General features: G+C 34.3%; 1 protein-coding gene, 1 long non-coding RNA gene and 1 pseudogene across 3 annotated transcripts; all 3 read right to left on the reverse strand.

Moving 5' to 3' along the window:
* Positions 1-104: 104 nt before the first annotated feature.
* On the reverse strand, positions 105-5,308 carry LOC108998429. Of its 2 annotated transcripts, XR_001997324.2 has the most exons (4): positions 5,160-5,308; positions 4,638-4,797; positions 3,789-3,891; positions 105-331 (listed from the first exon to the last, which is right to left on the reverse strand). It is a non-coding gene; the product is annotated as an uncharacterized LOC108998429 (long non-coding RNA). The 2 variants fall into 2 exon arrangements; XR_001997325.2 differs by lacking the exon at positions 4,638-4,797.
* A 6,900-nt stretch (positions 5,309-12,208) lies between these two features.
* Positions 12,209-14,353, reverse strand: LOC108998448 (annotated as a pseudogene).
* Positions 14,354-16,517: 2,164 nt separating this feature from the next.
* Positions 16,518-17,136, reverse strand: LOC108998456 (17.3 kDa class I heat shock protein-like). The gene has a single exon (XM_018975006.2). The coding sequence runs from the start codon at positions 17,032-17,034 to the stop codon at positions 16,555-16,557; it is 480 nt and encodes a 159-aa protein (XP_018830551.1). The 5' UTR covers positions 17,035-17,136; the 3' UTR covers positions 16,518-16,554.
* Between the last annotated feature and the right edge of the window lie 4,877 nt (positions 17,137-22,013).

Raw genomic sequence — 22,013 nt, forward strand, 5'->3', positions numbered from 1 at the left:
GGAAAAACTATTTCTGGCAACAAGAAGGATGTCGAGATTAGTGTTAACATGCATATATACTGTCATTATAGTCACCAACATGCATATACTTACATAAAACATAGTTTGAGGCAGATAGATAACATTTTAGAAACATGTAATAATCCAAACAACTTGTGCAAGTTCATACAAGGTTTAGTAGTTCATTCGCTATCTTTGATGGAGCATTCTTCTTAAAGCTGCATGCATGGATGCTTTGATATGTAAGTTTGTTCTGCTCAGGCACTCTTTCTTCACCCTGCTCGGGACTCTTCTGCAGATAACTCCAACAACACGTCTTCCATAAATGCTGCTGCGAAGAGATCAACTCAAAATGATTCATCACAAGTTTCAATTGTAAATTAAAATGTAACAGGTGACGATAAGAGGTAACAGATGATGATAACTTTAATAACATCATTTGCTGTAAACTTGTAACATATTTCATTTATAAATAATCCTGTCGAGCTCCCAAATGCTTTCATGGGAAGCCAACTTCAGAAACTTTATAGAAGCAAACACAGTTTCTACAATTAAAAAACAAGCTAACATACCTTTAGTAATAGACATACCAATAACAAAGAAGAAAAGTTAAAACTCAGCATCTGAAGCCATTATCTTCCCAATCCTGTTTCAAGTTCTATTGCACAAAAACAGGATTGACGACCATCCTAGCTTCAGGAATCGTACGCATAATTATCTCCACTTATAAAAGGTTTTATAAGGACCTCTCTTTCTCAAGAAGCCATGCATTTGGATAATGCAGGCCAGTCACTACACGACATGCAGTACAAGAAATCCCAAACCTCTGTGACTAAAATATTACTCATTTCATAATCATCAAAGACAATATTTCAAACAATTATCTCTATCATGGGTGCATGCATGTTTATAGGGAATTTAATCAGGTGGCAGCAGGCTATTTTGCTCATTTCATAATCATCAAATCGGTGTTCAAGGGATCATTGGAGTTTTTCGATGGGCAAAATAATGGAAAATTATGGTAATTTTCAGAACTTGTTGGATTTCTGGGTATTTGTGATAGCCTCCAGTAAGAAAGTTTCATGTGCCATGATTTTTGGTACTCCATTAATTTGGATGCAACTCCGGCCGATGTAGCAGTACCACTCCATGATTTCTTGTTTTCAATATGCAATCATTTATAGCTTGATTAAAAAAAAAATAATTGAATTATCTGTCCTCTCTTATTTGTGACGTTTTGTCCCCATCATGTCAAGATAATTAAGGAACAATAATTATATTCTACATGATTAATTATTGTATTATATTATTGTAACATACAGGTCTAAATTTAGGGCTTAAAACTAGTATTTTATTTATTTATTTATTAGTATTTTATTGTCTTTATATTTATTTATTTTTTATTTATTTATCATTTTAGATTTTGTGCTAACAGATAGATTAAATTAGTGATTCATTTCCCTTAAAACCTTCGTATATTCTATCCGCTTAGTCCCCGTGCTAGTTTCGGTTTCCAGAGTGTGAGATCAACTCCAATTCAAACTCTTCAAACCCTCTCAGAAACTGTATCCACGTAAGAGTAGGTTCCTAAAGTTTAGGCAATTTCAAATTTCAGCCAATCTCCTTAGGGTTCACGTCGTCTCCTCCCATCGCCTATAAGAAACTCACTAAGCCTCTGTGTTGCACACATCGAAATACCAGAGAAACAACTTTTCCGCTTAAGCCTTTTTGCTGCCCAGTCATCGCCTACCACCCTCGGACATCGGAGCACAACCCACGGCGCCAGAAAACGCCGGCCAACCCAACCCAGTTGAAACCAACTTGTTACGGTAAAGTCCCCGACGAGATCTCTTCCTTCCCGTGATTTTCATTGTTTCGGTCTAACTCCCTCACTCTCTTTTTCTCTCTCTCTTGCATCGCGCCACTGCTCAGAGGACCCATTTGCGTCGTCGGTCACTTCCAACCCCTCCAGAGCCGCCGTCGCCTCAGCCTTCTTCTCTCGGTGAGTATCGCCGAACCATTTCCTTCATTCTGTTCAACCCTTCTGCAACTGCAATGAGAATGTCCCCCCCCCCCCAAGCCTATAATCCTCTTATTTCCTTATAATCAGTTTCCCATAATACCCATGCCCCTTTAGGATGATTTCCAGAATACCCCTTTTTACTCATAGGCCTCCGTAAATCAGTTTTCCTTATAATTTCAATATAGCCTACAGTGCTTTTGGGAGACTTCATGTTTTAAATCTGTGCATTACGTTGTCTGTTTTACGATATGGGCTGGGTGAGTTTTATTAAACATATGATTTAAATTGGATTTGCTTTAAGTGTGGATTGTGTTGTAAGAATTATTGCTAAAAGGGTCCACATTTATGGTAATCAGGGGGGAGTTTACAAACTATTTTACAGCAGCAAGTCTAAAGGGATTTTAAAGTATATTTTAAAGTTTTTATTTTAACTATTGTTGGGTCCATTATTTTGTTAATATTTCAATTGACTTTAACTAAGATTTTTATAAAGTGATTAAGTTATGTGTAGATAGAAGTCAAGGAATATGTGATGAGTTTGAATAAATACTATTACATATGACTTCAAGTATTTAGAATTCTATGACACATCTTTCTAGAAAGGTTAGTGATGATTAGCACTTCGTATAGGTAACACGCTACAAGTGGGAAATCAGGAAGCAACGTTAAGAGGTAAATAGTATGATCATATACATAAATGTGTATTGTGAATATTATTATTATGTATGAAAATGTGATGTGCTTATGTTTGTTAACTACGCCACGCTAAGAGGCAAGTCAAGGTTAGTTTACTTTTCGATCTTTGATGAAATATGAGATTATGCTTGAGTGAATGAATTTATTGTTTGATTGATTTAATGTTACTAAATTCATATATGAAATGTTGAAGTGGTAGTTCAAAGTCAAGTATGCCATGTAATAGTTAGATTACGCAAGCCATGTTCATGAAATACTTAGGTTATATATGCCATGTTTGTGTAATACTTAGACCATGTATGCCAAGTTCAAGTAGTACCTGGATCATGTATGCCTTGAAACGTCATAAAACCCTCATAGCATGTTATGTAATATCACGTTATACTATGCCATGTACAAGAATATGCCATGCCATGTCATGTTACGCTATACCATGTACAAGATTATGCCATGTTAGAAATGTTCATGAAGCCTAAATCAAATTACATGCATTAAGAAAGATAAGAAATGTAACGGTTACCATAGAGTGTGGTTAACCCCAAGTTTAGTAAAACACGGACTCAAGCGTGTTTCACTCCATGATATTCAAGTTAAGTAAAACGCGGTCTCAAGCGTGTTTCATTTCATGTTATGCAAGTTTAGTGAAACACGGACTCAAGCGTGTTTCGCTCCATGTTATGCAAGTTTAAGTGAAACACGGACTCAAGCATGTTTCACTCCATGTTATGCAAGTTTAGTGAAATACGGACTCAAGCGTGTTTCACTCCATGTTATGCCAGATAAGTGAAAACACGGACACAAGCGTGTTTCACTTCATGTTAAGACTAGATAACCAAGATATTATGCATTCACAATGACATGTTTTGATTATATATGCTTCCGCTTATGTTAATAACGAAAATGTATGCTATGTAAGTCTGTGATGATATATGTATGTAAAATCTTTCAGAAGATCATGTTACATGTTTGATTGAAATTCATGAAGCTGTATATATGTTATGAAGGGTATCATAGAAATGAAATGTATGTTAGGCAAAGACTATATTTTACAATATGATGTACTACTTACTGAGTATTCAACTCATTATTGTTGTGTCTTCTTGCTTTCTTCCATGCCCGATTCTCGCAGATGATGTCTATGATGATGAAGAGCTGAATGGCCAGGAATAGATCTAGTACCAAGACTTAGGAATGAATAAGTGATTTTATCACCAGAATTAGATTTCTTTTACGTCATTCATAGGATTAGTTTATGTTCCGTTATATTTCGTTCAGTTTCCAAAACAATCATGTTCAATTCAGTTTTAACGTTTTGAAGAATTTCAATAAATGAGGGAATTCAGAATATGAATATCTTTACCGGGTATTATGTTCTAAAGGTTGGTAATATCTCTATCCTACGGGAAGGGGGTGTTACAATTATGACCACCATAAAAATATAATATACATACAAGCTTCAAAGGGAAGACAAGCGATCGGTAGAGCTGATTATTTCTAAACAAAAAAACATAATTAGTTGTTAAATTGTCACCTCATATTTCTATATTGTGACCTTTAAACTAAATTAGGGTACAAGGTGACACAAGTCAACTTAATTTTTGACATTTCACATGTCTTTTTGTTTCGAATTTAAAAGAAAAATAATAAGTTCATGCTATTATTTATTGGGGGTACCCCAAAACAATAGGACTTCACAATTTATAAGCATTATAATTTAATGGATCAGATTGATCAAGAAGTCATTACATTTAGAACATGAAGATAAGAGAAATGCAGTAATGTGGTTCATACACTTAATGATTAAAAGTGTATGAACCACATTAATTTGATGGAAAATCAAATAATTTAGTGATCCACAATTTCTTATATAATATGCAAAACATCATGACATATGATAAAGGGAATGAAACCTACCTACCTACTTTATATATAGTCATTCTTATTATATATAATCATTCCATCATTCCAAAATGCAGTACATGTGGCTCACTTGAGTCTTTTCTCAAACACCTTCCAGCCATTTAAACCCCTAAAAACCAGATCAACCCTGCGCTTATATAAACCCCTAAAATTCAGAACTGAAACGGAAAAGAAATGAAACCAAGGAGGTGAGTATTAAGTCTGTTTCGATAAATGAAAACAAAAGTACCCTTCATAAGAGAAAGCTTTGAAGAAACGTTAATATCTCTCTCTTTTTTTTTTTTATAAGTAAAGAAACGTTAATATCTCTTATCAGCCACTCAAAAAGAAAAATACCAGAAAATTTGACAAAACAGGCACATCATTAAATCATTTCCCATTACAGGAAAGGCAGAAAATTCTGTTTCTCTTTGATCTCTTGGATCCGAACAGAGAGACGGGCTGGCAAATTGAGACAGTGAGAGATGCGTATGAATAGAGAGAAAAGAGAGATGGATAAGAGGGACAGATGGAGACTTACCTGAATGACAAAACTGCTACTGGCGATAGCTAAGGACTGCGGCGGCGCAAAGGGAGAGTGAGAGAACGAATAGAAGAGCTGGCGAGAGAGAGACGTCGAGGGGTGGGTGGTTCAGAGCATAGGCACTGGGGAAAGAAATTAAGAAATGATTAGTTTCGGCGGTCTAATATCGCCGTAAATAACTAAAGAGTCACTGCAAAATATAAAAAATACGCTTCTAAAAAGATTGAATTATTTATTTTATTTTATATAAAAATTTAAAATTGGAGAGAAACGAAGAGAAGAGGGAGAGAAAGAGGGAGGCTTGGGAGTTGGGAATACGAGGGAAAGGCGAGAGAGGGCAGTCAGGAATGGTTTGAATTTAGAGATGAATTGAGATTGATTAAAATGATTTATGAATAATAAAATAAAAATTAAATTATTTATTATATTTTGTATGAAAATTTAGAAAAATTATTTTGAAATTTGAAAAAAATAAATTATTTATTATATTTTGTGTAAAAATTTGATAAAATTATAATGATAAGATAAGATGAATTGAAATAGATTGAGATAAATTATGAATACAAATGAGACCCAAACGGTACTTTTTTTTAATAAAATACTCATTTAGTCTATCTACAATGTTAATCTAATCATCATTGTAGCTCAAAGTCATAATATTATGCATTTGGTTAATTCAATGCAGACATTTTTAAGATAAGTTATGCAAATATTTGCAAATACTGACATTTGGATAATTCAATAACAGTACTCTCAGTGGCCACCTAATATTATCGTGAATTATAGCTTAGTAGTCAAAAATATTTGTGGCGATATGATTTTTGCTGTAAAAATAAGAATTAGCAACAATTTCTTACTCGTCAGAAATAAAAATATCAAAATATCAAAATTAATATTTTCCGATAACAATTACATCGCTATAAAAAAAAATATGTCGCAGTGAGTAATTATTTGCTACCAAATAAAAGTCTCCATAAAAGAATTTTGTTCCAAAAACTACTATTTATTGTATGACATGATGAGCTTTGAAATGCTTGCAAATATATATATATATATATATATATATATATATGTATGTATGTTAAAAATCAAATACTTATATATTAAGTTGTTAATAAATAAACAAATCTTGCCAGCCGTGCATGCCATCTGATCATATAATCCGACAATAAAAATTATATATATACGTTTTCTTTTTAAATTTTCCTTACAATCAGAAAATAAAAACTTATTTAAAATTAATGGATAATATCGCATTTACAATAAAAATAAATAAAAAATATTTTATAACCTAAACTCTGAAACATGAATTGAGATAATTTAGATGTACTCGTACGTAATATGCATGCATATTGTTTTGTGTGATGTATAAATATTACTTTTTATTTTATAACTTTAAGGTCGATTATATTGTGATGAGATGAGATTAATGAGATAAAAAAATATGTAAATATATAATAGTGAAATAATTTGTACATAACAGTAAAATAATTTAAATTAAAATGTTTTATTGAATTTTGAAAAAATAGAAAGAAAAAGTAAAAATAAACATTAATAATTATGTGATATATAAGAAAATGACAAAAGTCACAAAACATAAGAAAGCTGTTATAATATTTCATCGATCAATTCAAACTCTGTGTGCTGATCATCATGAAGAAAAGAATCAAACTAATTTAAAACCATGACAACTTATTGACATCAGCGGTTCGTACTTTTCTTGATCACTGGGGCAATTTTGGAAATTTTAAACGAGTAAATTAATAGAAAATAATTTATATAATTATATTTTAAATAAGAAATAATTTTATAAAATATTTTATAAAAATAACATCATTTTATAAAAATATTTTTATTTTATAATATTATTATATAATGTATCGTGTGTATAACTTTCCTTTCAATTAATTGATCCACACAACCCAATTTCTTTATAAAATTCTATATTATTAATTAATGGTTCTTATTTATTTTGATTATTCCTTCTGATGATCTTACGCCATACGTCCTGTAATCCAAAAATTACAGTAAACACATGAATGCAAGACGTACGACTCTATTTAATTGGCCGGCAGCAGCTTAAGCCTAATATAATAACCTAAGAAATACGTAATATTATATACTCTATTTATTTGATAATTCCTTCGGAAGAAGTTGACTCGGCAATTTTTGATGTTCATAGCTGTAAATAATTTTGGGTGAAGTCGCTTGAGTTCCGAAGGATGCAGCCAACCTGAGTTGGACTTAGGACGATTTTTCCACTGCACTAAAAATTTGTAATAACCACTTTGTTGGGTCGAAACAAACTGATGATCAAGTATAGATGCAATCTCATCTTTTAAGGTATATTTTTAGGGATTCGAATAATTGCATCTTGCTGGATTGGTGTACCTGGAGTTGTTGGCACTTTTTCCTCCGAACCTTAAAACTTAGTGATGTCTTCAATATTGAAAACAGGGCTTATTCCATAGTTAGAGGGAACTCTATGACATAGGCATTAGGGCCCAATCTCTTAGCAATCTTAAAAGGTCATGCATGCCGAGCATGTAACTTGGTAAAACTCGTTCGGACCTCAAATGAATAAGAACCATATCACCAACATCAAATTGCCTATCTTTGCGCCAAGTATTTCAAGCGGTCATGTATGCTTCTGTTCTGAGGGATAGACGCCACTTTACTTCTTCATGGATGTCCTTCATGTAGATAAAACAATCTAGTACAGCTTCACTTGGTCTAGAAGGCAAAGTCAAAAAGTGGAGATACATAGGAGTGTGCGGTCGAAAACCATAGACCACTTCAAAAGGAGTGCAGTCTGTGGATCGATTAATAGAATTATTGAAAGTAAACTCTGCATATGGTAATACTAAGTCCAAACTCGATTCATGATCTGCTGCTAGACACCGCAATAAATTTTTCAAACTTCGGTTGGTCACTTCAGTTTGGCCATCGATTTGAGGATGAAATGCATTGGAGAACAACAGCTTTGTCCCCATTTTTGCCCACAAAGTCTTCCAAAAATAACTCATAAACTTGACATCTCAATCAAACACTATAGTAGCTGAAACACCATGTAATCGAATCACTTCTTGCAAAAATAGTGTTGTTGTTTTGGAAGCATCATAAGTCATGTGACAATGAATAAAATGGGTCATTTTTTAAAAGTGATCCACAACCACCATGATAGAATTATGTTGCCGCAAGGTCTTGGACAACTCAACCACAAAATCCATACTAAGGTACTGCCAAGGCTTATTCGGAATTGGGAGGGGGGTATAGAATCTCGCTCCGTACTTAGTGCCTTTGTTTATTTGAAAAATCTGACAACAAGCCACCATCTTATTTACGTCGCGACGTAGGCATGGCCAAAAAAACCGATCAGAGACTATAGCAAATATTTTGTCATAACCAAAGTGTCCTGCTGGTCCCCCTCCATAAAGTTTCAAGATGATAAATTCTCGGAAAGATCCACAAGGGATGCATAATCGAGTGCCATAGAATAGATAGCCATCCTTGACTGAATACTTGCTCTTAGGTGCGTCTGTACAATCCGCTAGCTTACTCCAAATACTGCCAAAGTCTCCATCTGTAGCATATTGCTGTTTGAGGCTGTCGAATCTCATAGTATTAACAGAAGACACAACCAGCAAGTTTGGCCTCCTACTTAATGCATCTGCTACTTTATTTTCAGTTCCTAATTTGTGCTTAGTGACAAATTTGAACTGCTGTAGATAATTCATCCAATGAGCATGCCAGCATTTAATTTATCTTGAGAATTCAAATCCTTCAAGAAATCATGATCAGTATAAAGAATAACTCTCTATGAATTAAATAAGGACGCTAATGTTTGAGAGTTTGAAATAAAGCAAAAAGTTCCTTGTCATATACCGAATATTGCCAACGTTCATTAAGTTTCTCGTTGTAGAAGGCAATAGGATGACCTTCTTGGCTTAGTACTCCTCCAACGCCCACATGGGACACATCACAGGCAACCTCAAACACCTTTGAAAAATCCGACAACTTCAAAACCGGTGCCTCCTTCATTTTTGTTTTGATCTCGGGATAATGCATTGTCAATAGCTGTAGTCCACGCAAAATTTTTGGACTTTCGACACTCTGTAATGGGGGCCATAAGGGTGTTGAAATTCCATATAAAGTGCCAATAGAATGTGGCCAATCCGTGGAAGCTTCGTACTTTAGAAAAATTTCGAGGGGCAGGCCTTCGTTTTTTAATCGCTTGGACCTTGGTATGATCAGCTTCAACTTCTTGATCCGAAATAATAAATCCTAGAAAATTCACCCGTTTCTTCATAAAAGAAAACTTGCCACGATTCACCTAAAGCCGTTCATTTCTCAACGTCTCCAAGACCTATTGTACATGGTATAAATGATCCACTCAAACAAGCCATCTTTTGTCTTGAATGTTGTCTTCCATTCATCACCTGGACGGATTCAAATTTGATGATATCCACTATGAAGATCGATCTTTGTAAATACGGATGCACCACTCAATAAATCCAGCATGCCGTCAAGCCAAGGAATGGGAAATCAGTACTTCATCGTTATCTTGCTAATTGCTCCACTATCCACGTACATCCTCTAACTACCATCCTTCTTGGGTATAATTAGGACCGGTACGGCACAAGGACTAGGGCTTTCTCAGATGAAGCCACTGTCAAGCAATTGTTGAATCTCTTGGTTAAGCTCCTCATTCTCTGTGGGGCTCATACGATAATGTGGTAAGTTCGGCAAAGACGATCCATGAATTAAATCAATAGCATGTTGCACATCTCACGTTAGAAGTAGTTGTTTCAGCATCTCGTCAGGCATGATTTCCTGGAACTTCTCTAACATTTTATAAATTCTGTGAGGTTACTGCCATCATCCTACTTAACTTCATGGCTCACCACCATCAACACCACTTGCACCTCCTTTAAAGCTTGAGTAAACTGACATATAGTCAGTACCAGGACAACTTCTTTTTTGTTTTGGTTGTGCATCAAATTCAGAGATCTGCGAAGGGTCAAACAAACTTCCTACCTTTAAATTTAAAGGAATAAGAATTGGCGTATCTGTCTTATAACACCTTCCTGTTGTAGACCCGTGGTCGTCCCAACAGAAGTGACAAAAGGTCATAGGAGCCACATCACACTAGGCCTCATCCACATTATTTCTTCCTAATGAGAACTTCACTAGGCAACGATACTTCACCAGGATGGGATTGTCTTCATTAACCCCACTGACTCGATAAGGAGTAGGGTGTTTCTCAACTCTCAAGCCCAAGCGCTCTACTACATCTCCAAAAATTACATTCATGTCGCTGCTGTTGTTGATGATAACATTCAGAGCACGACCAAAATGTTCCATACGGGTGTGAAAAATATTGGTGTACCACCAATCGGAGTCAACCTAGATCTCCTTCTAAGTGTCAGTTAGAACTCGATGGATCACACAACTGGGCAGGTCAGTTGCACACAAATGATCTACTTCATCGCCATCACCTTCATCGACTTCCTCCTCCTTAATCCCATCGACTGCATCGAGCACTCTTAGTTCTCTTTCACAAACAAAGACTAGTTTTTTATCCATCATAGGACACACAATAGCAAAGTGCACAAATCCCTTACATTTATAACATTGTGGCCCTTCACCCGTAGCTTTGGCCTTCCCTTTTTGGTCTCCCGTCACGGCCTTTCTAACTTAGTCATTTGGCAAGGGCGGTTTCTGGAACAAGTAGGTTGGTAAGCACTCCTGCCTAGGATCCATTGCGACTACTCGCCTCCCACTCAAAGGTCCCATTTGCTTCTCAATACGCAAGGCCAATTGATAAACTTCTTTAACGTTGATGAGTCGCGCAATCAACATTTCTTGGCACAGTTCACTATGCAAACCTGTGCGGTATCGAACTAGAGTTTGTTGCTCATTTTTCACAATCTTACTATGGAAAATCAGCTCATGGAACCGTTCTATATATTGATCAACAGTCAATGATCCTTGCCTCAACTGTAGCATCTCTTCGAACATCATTTGTTTGTAATCAATAGGCAAATATTTTTCCTTCAGTTGTTCCTTCATCTCTTCCCAATTAGAAACAAGTGCACGTCGAGCACGACGTAATTGTTCTTCCACACTACCCCACCAAGCCCGTGCATGCCTTTTTAATTTCATTCGGGCATAATGAACTTTTCTATCCTCTCACACAGCGAACCAATCAAAATAATCATCAATGGCCATCAACCAATCATCAAAAGTATTGGGTTCCAATTTTCCAAAAATATTTGGAACATTCACCTTCATCATCTTTGTTAGTTCAAGAGGATGATGGTCAATGCCACACCCTCCTCGTCCTCTGGAAAATTCTCGTCCATTACGCCCAAAACGAACTCCACAATCACCAAATTCCCTATCCCTCTCCCTATATTCTTCCCCTTCACTATCGTTCAATACATCCTCCTGAAAAGGACCACGTACCCTCCTATTATGGGGTCCAAACTCATCTCGAGATCAATATTCGTCCATTGAATCCAACCTATGATTAATCTGCTCCAGGGCAGATGCAAGTTGGGTGATTTGTTCTTGTAGATGGGGTAGGTCAGTGTTTTGATTTTGGTTATTCGACATGTTGTAGGAATTACCACTGCGGGTTACTGGCATGAGACACTGAATTCCTTGAGGAATGAAACCTTTCCCTAATGCCAAAATTTGGTGCAAACCCTTCAAGGCCAACCTCACGTTGACAGCCAGGAGGAAAAAAGAAGTAAAAACAGAGTCTCTCTGTAGACGGAATCTCTCCAAAATTTGAATTCATCAACAAATGGCAACTGATTTCATACTTCCATTTGACCCTTTTTAAAAGGAATACATAGAATGTTATAATCTAGGAAATAAACTAGAAAAGAACTACCAACTAAATAACAATATTTCAAAACAAGGAAATAAGAATTTTAACAATTAGATAAGCCTTCATCATCCACGATTCAAGGAGCAGTTTCCGCATTGGTATCAGCCTCCAAATTTGCATCACTGAGACTCTAAGTTCTAATGATCAATTAGTTAATTGCAGAATATATTTTGCAAATTTCACCCTGGGTACCCGTTTTAACATCAACATTGCTCATCTTCACCATGGACCTTCAAAACTCCACATTGAAGGCATTCGCTCCCTGCAGGAAACCTTGAACAAAAGTTGTTCAAGTACTCCATAACCTTGAACAAGGCGTTTTAACAAAAGTTGTGGTGGCATCAGTCCATAACCTTTGATCTGACTCGAGTACTCCACAGCCATTCCTCAAGTTGTTGAAGTAAGACGAGTCAAATGTGTTTTGGCTACCAGGATCTAGTCCAACACGCCTTGTTCCCTTGCCATTTTGTGGGCAGAGGGCTCAGAATTGAGGCAGGAAAGTTAGGTCAATGGTAGAATCAACACCATTTCCGCTTGTAGTACTAGTAAAGTTGTATAGTCTGTATCTAAAGAGTTGACATGCTGTTGTTCGAATGGTATGTCCACCTATATATATAGTAACATAAATGCATGCAATTAGTAATTAATTGAAACCCTATACGTATTTTACCCTACATATATACGTGCATGTTGAGATCATGCATATACGCTTGAAGTTGATGACTTTATGTAATAATTAGCCAGTCCATCTATATTTATCGACTTTATAGTTAACTTAGCTTAAATCTCTATTTGTTAAAACCAAAAATCATGTATCTATAATCATTAAGAGTACTGTGTACAGATATGCATTAAGTAGTTCTTACCAACGAGGGCAACGAGATGATCTTTGTTGTCGAGACCTTTTTTTGCAAACTTTTGCTTTTGAACATCAACAGAGTCTCTAAAGCCAGGCAAATTGGTGGTATCTGAGGCCAATGATACCCTGCCATCTCTGCGTCCCATAGGCACCTGCCAGCTCTGGCCCTTGGTCTGCAATAACAATTGATGATTGATCAATATGATATGGATATAAGGTCTCATACATGATTATTGCTCTTATATGCGTGTGCATGATCACAAACACAAATGCTTATACTGGATTATGACTTCAAATGCTCTCATTTCAAGTGTTATATATGAAATCAAGATTATATATATATATATATATATGTATATATATAATTACCAAAAAAAACAAAATTGCAGGCAGCATGCATGCAAGGGCAAGAATGTCAACGCAAAAAACGATGCTAGGACATGCAGCTTCGAGCTTGGCCTTGACATCATCAATGACTTCAAATCCTCTTAACAAACTGTTAGGTGGGGGCTGTTTTCTCAGTGTTAGTCCCCTCAATAAGGATAGAAGAATGACACCCATGCACAAAGCAGTCATTGAAGTGCATCCTCAACAACCTCGAAGCAATGGCGGGATTAGCTAGACCCAAAATGAGTCTGAACAGTTGATCAAATAATGGATTCTACTCGAGGACATGTTTTCGAGTAGAATCCGACATGAGTCATGCCTTGGCCATGCACTGACGAGGCACCCAAGGCAAGCAGTACTTTTAGTACTACCACGACAAACATGGAGACTATTGCATGATTTGAACTTTCACTCCCTATATGGTGAGAGCTAGAAATTACAACGACACTGGGAGCTGTGAGAGTGTTTTATAGAAGGGTTGAAAATACTCGGTCTTTACTAAATTGTAGTATGTAGGAAGTGGTTTGACTTGTGATATTATGGGGACGGAAGTCGGATATCCCCTTATACTTAAAAACGGCTATAAACGGATGAACATGAATGAACAATAATGAACAGTGAACGTGTTTTACGCTTTTCTTCTTCCCCTTACATCCCTCTTTACATCCTCACAGTAAAATCACTACAAAATCAACACACAAATCACAAAATCACCAAACAAGTTTCCACATAAATCACAAAATCACTACACAAATCACAAATCAACAGATCCCGTGAAGAGAGAGGGCATGAGAGGAGCTGAGGCTTTGGCTGGAGGAAAGAAGGAAGTGGAGGGGTTGTAGGCAAAGGACGATGCTGTTGGTGGTGGTGCGATGGCGTAAGGGTGGCTAATAGCGGCGCTACGGGGAGAAACCCATGCATGTAGAGGGTCTGCGTGTGTGGGGCTAGGGAGGAGCTACAAGTGGTGGGTTCCATGGAAGTGGTCCACAGCATGAGGGGAACTCGGTGGTGGTGCAAGGGTGGAGAACCCTTGCGTTTGAGACTCATTTCGGGTTGCTCGCGTGTGGCTGAGGGAGGAGCTGCCAAAGAGTTTCAACGGTAGGATTTGCTCGTTGGCATGAGGGGAAGCCATTGAGGTGGTCGATTACACCGCAGAGTGGCGCACAGCGGCGTTGGGTTGCTTGAGGGAGGAGATCAGGTGAGAGAGAGGGAAAACGTGCTAGGAAGGAGAGAGAGAGAGAGAAAGGGAAAGTGAAGGGAAAAAGTTAAATTTTAAATTTTAAATTCCAACCATTCATCTTGAATCTCTAGATTTAATTTAACGGTAGAAATTTAAATGTTGATTTAAACTAACATAAAATAGATAATTAAAATATAAATATTATATCATACACTTAAAATCAATTTTAATTTATAAAATATTAATCTTTCATCATTAAATAAATGATGAAGTTTTGTTAAACATTTTTAGAAAAATAAAACTATCTAATAAATTTAAATTTTCAACATAATTTAAATTTCACATGAATGAACAGTAATTTTACTTTTATATATTAGACTATTCTCAATGTTTGGAGTTACAATTTATTTTTTCTTTTAATTAGATAGATGTGGTAAACTGCTAGCATATATATATATATATATATATATATATAGGATGTAAAAAGTCTATATAAGAAGAGAGTTCCGCTACAGCTATCAAAAAGGATTTCAAATTTGAATTTTGAATAGTATATTTTTTTATGTATTTTTTTAATCATCATAAATATTTTTAAAAAAATAAAAAATTTATAATATTATTAAAAAATATTTTCTTAATTATTAAATAAAAAAACATATCATTCCGGACACAAATTCGAAATTTCTCATAAGAAGAATATAGGGCCCGGAGAGAACAGAGAAGTCAGCAAAGCCGGCTGAAGAACCCGTGAGGCGTCAAACCATTCAAAGTTGTGGTGCATGATATGCTGGGAGCAATAGCGCGTGCCTTGAGGCGCTAGCTAGCCATTGGTAATTTTATATATTTAGAAGTTTTTTTCTATTGGCTTTAAGCAATGTTTTGAATACCGGTACATAATGTTTTGAATATCGTATTGAATATTGTACCGGTCAAGACACTGAAACGAAATATTTAATATCGATACCATTTCGAGATAACGTTTCGGGATAACATTTTAAAATAGTCGATATATAAATTATAAAAATTATATTTCAAAATAATAATCTATATATAAATAAATTATATATAAATTATAAATAGTCTAGTGTTAATTGAAGGTTAAAAAATAAACTTGTAGTTTAAAAAAAAGAGAAAAAAAAAAAACACTGACCGAAATATCGATCGGTACCGACCAAAATTGAGGCCGGTACAGGTCGAAATTTAGGCCGGTACGTCCGGTACGGTCGGTATTTTGACCTGTACGAAATGGATATGATCCCTGTACCGACCGAACAGCAGGTACGAAAAATTTCAACCGTATCGGCCCGTACGGAACGAAATTCAAAACTCTGACTTTAAGGGTGGGTTTGGGGGGTGAGATGAGAATTTTGTGTTTTGTTTTGAAGTTTAAAATATTAAGTTTTAATATTATTATTGTTTTGGGATTTGAAAAAGTTGAATTGTTTATTATATTTTATATGAAGATTTAAAAAAAGTGTAATGATGAGATGAGATGAGATGAGAATTTTGTGTTTTGTTTTAACTCTCAAACCTGCGCTAAGTCTTATTTTAATGTATTTAGAAATGAAGAAATTGGAATCTCAATATATTAACTTTATGTTTTAATAATAAATAACATTAGATATAATTTTAAGATATATAAATTTTATATAAAAACAAATTATACTCTTTATTTAAAAATAAAATGAAAGTCATCATTAAAAAATATTTTTTTCATATAAATCTCTTTTTTTTTTTTTTAAATAAAGATTTATACATACTAAATCTATAAATATAATTTTTCTTTAATAATATGTGAAGTTAGATTAGATATACCTATTAATATTCGAGCTTATTTATGTATTTATTTAACTTTCAAGAAAATAAAAAAAAAAAAAATAACTAGGGGTATAAGACAATAACTGAAAAATATATACGTTATATTGGAATCAAGCATAAACTATTTATATTGTTTTTATTTGTATTTTGCGAAAAGGAACCATAGAAAAGTAATCAATGTGGTAGCGTTATGAAAATGGTGATCTGCAACCATACAAAAAATACATCACAGACAATTAATATAATATCTTCAGTCAGAAATTTCAATATTTTTAACATGATCAGCCTTCTCCAAGTCCTTCTCCTTTGGAATGGTAACAGTAAGAACCCCATTCTCCATGGCCGCGTTCACCTGCTCCATTTTCACATTCTCCGGCAGCCTGAATTTCCTCACGAACTTCCCGCTGCTCCGCTCCACTCTATGCCACTTGTCGTTCTTGTCTTCCTTCTCAACATGATTCCTTTCTCCAGTAATTTGAAGAACTCTATTATTCTCAATCTCAACTTTCACTTCCTCCTTCTTGAGTCCCGGAAGATCCGCCTTCAACACGTGTGCTTCTGGGGTCTCCTTCCAGTCGATTCTGGGATTGACGAAACGAGAATTGTCCCGACAAGTTGAAAGTGAAGAGGGAAAAGGAAAATCCTGGAAGGGGTCCCAAAAGTCGAGAGAGAAGGGATCGAAAACGCTGCTGCTTCTTCGGCCACCAAAGAGGATTGGTACGATCGACATTCTTGCTGCGATCGATTCTGATGTTGAAATCAAGATAAATCGAAACGAAATTCGGATTGTCTGTTTGAAGAGCGATGGTTTATGGCGGGAGAGATATGTTGGGTACTTTCGTGAGAACTGAAAAACTTTCTAGTAATTTCGTGAACTATCATGGGTTTTCACGAAGATTCTGGACCGAGCGTGTTTTCGTGGGCCTTCGATATGGGCCTCTCGACCTTTCATTGGGCCTGTCTTGTTGAAAGAATCAATGACTTTGACTACGTACGAAAAACTTGCAACTCTCTTCTCCATGTAATAAGAACCGAAGTTTGAAAAAAAAAAAAAAAAGAGTTTAATTCTGGTTATTGCCATGTATTTATAGGATTCAGTTTTGATTATCTGCCACGACCATTTAACAAAAATAAGTAAAAATATGTGCTTAAGAGTACATGTGCATGTTTGCGATTGCAGTGTTAAATATAATTTATAGTCTTATGATTTTTAGATCTCGAGCTTAAGTAATAAATTTTACTATTATAAAGTTACTTACTGTTTGATAATTATATTTCTAAAGCATTTTTAAGCAACTTACATTTGTTTGGAAATCATATATTTAAAAAAAATGCATTTTGTGATAAAAATGATATAAAAGGTCATTTAAGGTAGTGTTGTGCCTGTGATAAGACCACAGGATAAATATGTAAATATTTTAAAGTTATATGGATATTTTCGTTCTTTGAAAGTATTATTTAAAATTGAAATTATGTTCTACATTATTTGAAAAAATAAATTTGTCAAAAAGCATCAAATGTTTATTTTCTTGAAACGTATTTTTATGTTTTTTTTTTTGATTAAAAAGTATTTGCTTTAATATATAACAATCAAACAACTTAATTTTATCATTAAAAAACTTTTGAGACAATTTAAACATTTTTACGACCCCAACGTAGCTCCAAGCATACCCTAAATATATATGTGGTGTTGTAGGATTTGGTTTGGATCTAATTCTGTCAAAATCAAAATTGTTATTGGATGATCTGTTGGATGAGAGACACAAGTTTATAGTATTCTACTATTATAAGACTTTTGTTCTACATTGAACGGAAAGAGTTTTTCTCTTATCACAACATAAAGGAGACTATAGCCTAAGAAATCCTAATTTTTCCTCTATACTACACCGCTGGATGATGAACTTTTTTTTTTTTTTTTACAAATTAATATGACCTTTGCTGATGCTAAAAAAATCACACAACAAGTCGAAATGAGAGAAAGAGTCATTCCTAGCCCACTGGTTGACTTGGGCCTTGATCGATGTCGTTTGAAGCCCCCGACAGTGTTCTAGTGCGACTGTACGATGGTGATGCATACGTCTATAGTGATAAATGGAAAACAAGTGCAGAGAAAGTAAGAGTAATGGACACACAGATTTACGTAGTTTGGCATGTTGCCTACGTCCACGAGTATTTGGGGAAGAAAAATCTACTATAATATACTTGTTTACAATCTCTCATGACCTCTCATTTCTCACTGTACAAAAAAAGTTGAGTCTCGTCCTACTAGAGACAATGCCTTCCTTGGGAGGTTACTGAAGAAGATCTCATTTGGTCATCTGGTTCCTTGTTTTTATCTAACTCCTAATTGCGCATGCCTGCCTGCCATGATTTGACCGGTCCTTTTGCGTGTCTATTAGTGGAGGTGAGGCTTGACCCTTGGCATGTCTGAGCATTCCTTTTTTCCCCACTCTTTCCTGACACTCTTCTCTTACTCTCGTGACACCCTTCTCTCTCTTGACACATGGTCTTCTCTTGTCTCGCACTCTCCACTTCTATATTTTGTCTTCTAGTGTGACTTAGTGGATTGTGTCCAGCCTTTCAGCAGACCAGGTGTTTTATCCCCCACAACCTTAAATTTAGATTTTCTTTACGTCTTTTGAGCAAAAACGAAATATCCTTCATGAATGAAAATGATATCCTTAAACAAAGACATTTTACATAGAGATCCATCACAAAAAACATTGTAATATCGAATATAAGAATGAGTTGCGACAATGTTACTCAAAATCCAACAATATAAAGTGGTTATAGGCAAACTTTTAGTGGTAAGTATTAAGAGTTATGATATTCTTACACTTCTTTTACTATTGTTTTGCTATCTAGTTTTTTTTTTTTTTTTTTTCCTTTTTGCTCTTTGAATCTGGATTAAAAATCTCAAAACATAATTTTCTTGCATAATCTAAAAGAAAAAAATTTAATCAACTAACGTAATTATGTAATTTCATTAAAAATAAATTTAATTTTATAAATTGACCTTCTTTTGCTCTTTGAGCCAATTTTTATAAAATTGAATTTATTATTAATTAAATTACATGATTAGTTAGTTGATTGAATTTATTTTCTTCTAAATTATGCAAGAATGTCATGTTTTGAAAATTTTAATCTAAATTTAAATAGAAAAAATAAATAAATAGTAAGACAATAGTAAATAGAAGGTAAGGGTATAATTTCTCAAGTATTAGACGTGCAATCCATGTATCTTTACGTTTATCAAAAAGTTGCTCATAATTTTACTTTTATCAAATCAATGTTTACCCCTTTTTAAGAAAAGGTCCTTATATTTTTAATTATACCAATTTACTTCCTGTATTTGCAAAAATTGCCAATTATATTGAGATCAATCAATTGACAATAATCTTATTACATAATTATTTATTAATTTGATGCTGCAAACAGTTTATGTTTTAATTTATTGTATCAATTTTTTAATACAGAGAAATGATTTATAGAGTCTTAGGGTATTAATAGTCTTGCGTACTCTCTTTAAAAAATAAATATATAAGATATTTTTAAAAAAATTAGTTTTTAACCATAAACTTCACTTTTTCAAAAAGAGTATATTATGCTTGACACTCTAAAATTATATCAACATTATTCTTTAATATGGAGAATATCAGAAAAACTACTGTTAATTTAGGATAGATCTAATTAATAAACTTCACTACAACATAAACGCTCTTTAGAGACGAAATTTTTCGTCCTAAATTATAGTCACTTCATCCCAAAATATATTTTGGGACAAAATAAATTCTTCCCTAACTCTTTCCAGCAACACTGTCCCAAAAGATATTTGGAGATAAAAATCACCATTTCATCCCAAAATATACCTCTTGGGATGAATTTGAAGGAAACCGTTTGAACATGTTTGAACGAGAAATTTTTTTTGTTACAGATGAAATTCGTCCCAGAATATTATTCGAACAGTTACAATTTTACGTTCAAATTGGATTAATTTGTTTGAACGATTGTAAAATATGTTCGAACAAAAATACATTATATATCCTTTCGAAGAGTATAAATATAGCTTTCTGTTCAAACGTTAAAGAGACAAATTGAACAGTATAAGCGTTCAAAGGGGAAAAGTTATGTTCGAACACAAAGAAAATAAATGGCGTTCGAACGGTTTAATAAATTGCATTCGAACGTTAGGTGGTCGTTCGAACGATAACTATTTTATTTAAACTCAATAATAAAAAACCAAATAGACATTCATAATATTTAAAAAAATACCTTAGAAACTGTTTAATACTCACAAAAGTTTTATAATAAGTGCGAACTAAATAAATAACCGTGAGACTGGCATTGTTCGTACATAAATAAATTATCCCAAAATCTGTACGTAAAAAACCATCAGTTTGGAGGCCTGTACTGTTGCATAAGTTGTTGCATTTGGAGTTGCATCTGTCTCCTGAACTCTTCTTGTTGTTCTTCATGTTGTTTGATGTGAATCTTCATGTCTGCTTGTTTCGCCAATTGAGCCTCAAACTCATATTGCCTTGCAGTCAGTTTTTCGATTCTAGAATTCGCATTATCTAGCGCTATTGAAGTCATATAAGCAAACTTGAAAGAAGAGGAAGAGGGAGAAGGCTTTACACAGCGACCCAAACTCTTCAAATATCCTAAATGTTGATCCAGAACTTGTGTAAAAATATCGATATTACTTGTTGATGAATTTTGATCTGACGCAGATTCAACATGTAGAGCAACCATTTTATCCTAGACATATATAAGATAAAGAATTAATATTGTCATAAATATATTTAATTAAAATATATTATAATACATATATAATTTTCACGGGCATTAGAATGAATCCACTCTCCATTACGATCAGTGTGCAATGTAATATATAATTTTGTTAAATCATAATTGGTATATGAATATTGCTACAATAAATATGTGTTAAGATCTAAAGACATTATGATTCATCCAAGTAATTAACTATATCCAATAAAAAATATAGCAATATCAATTTCTTAGAGAGGCGATAGAAAGATCTTGAGCCTACATGATAATTAATTTTAAATTTTGATCTATTTGTTTTACTTATAGAATTTCACTCTTGCAAATAAATTGAAAATATTATGAAGCGAAATGACAAATAGGACAAGTAAAATAATTAAATTTAGTTATACATGATATGATAGATTCTCAAACATGTCATAAAGTTTTTCACACTCAGAAGGTCGGACATCCTGAAAATGATGTTGATGTGTATCTTTCTTGTTCTCAAACTTATTATAATGCTCATGAAATATTGCCTTATATTTGCAGAATGCATTACCAATAAGCTCTTCCACAATCTTACGCTCATCTTCTTGACCAAAATTTAATTCGAAATCATTCTTGAAAAAAAATAGTCACAAACATATTATCATTTATAATATTCTAAATTTAAGTAAAATATATAAATTTATTCTACTAAATCAATATTTTAAACATTACCAAACAATGCTTCTTGATAAGCTCTTTAACATATTAGAGGACTTTCTTCCATGAAGTCGTTGCCAAAGGTGCTCTTACATGAACTTATGCAAGTCAAGCTACTGGTTGTCATTTGCCTCCGGTATGTTCGTCAAAAATGTTAATCTTGATCTAACGCACCTTACGATAATTTTTCAATGTCACGCCTCTAGTGGTGCCTCGACCTTGACGAGATTGTACTGT

This window comes from Juglans regia, chromosome 14 (assembly GCF_001411555.2).
Source record: "Juglans regia cultivar Chandler chromosome 14, Walnut 2.0, whole genome shotgun sequence".
Classification (NCBI taxonomy): domain Eukaryota; kingdom Viridiplantae; phylum Streptophyta; class Magnoliopsida; order Fagales; family Juglandaceae; genus Juglans; species Juglans regia.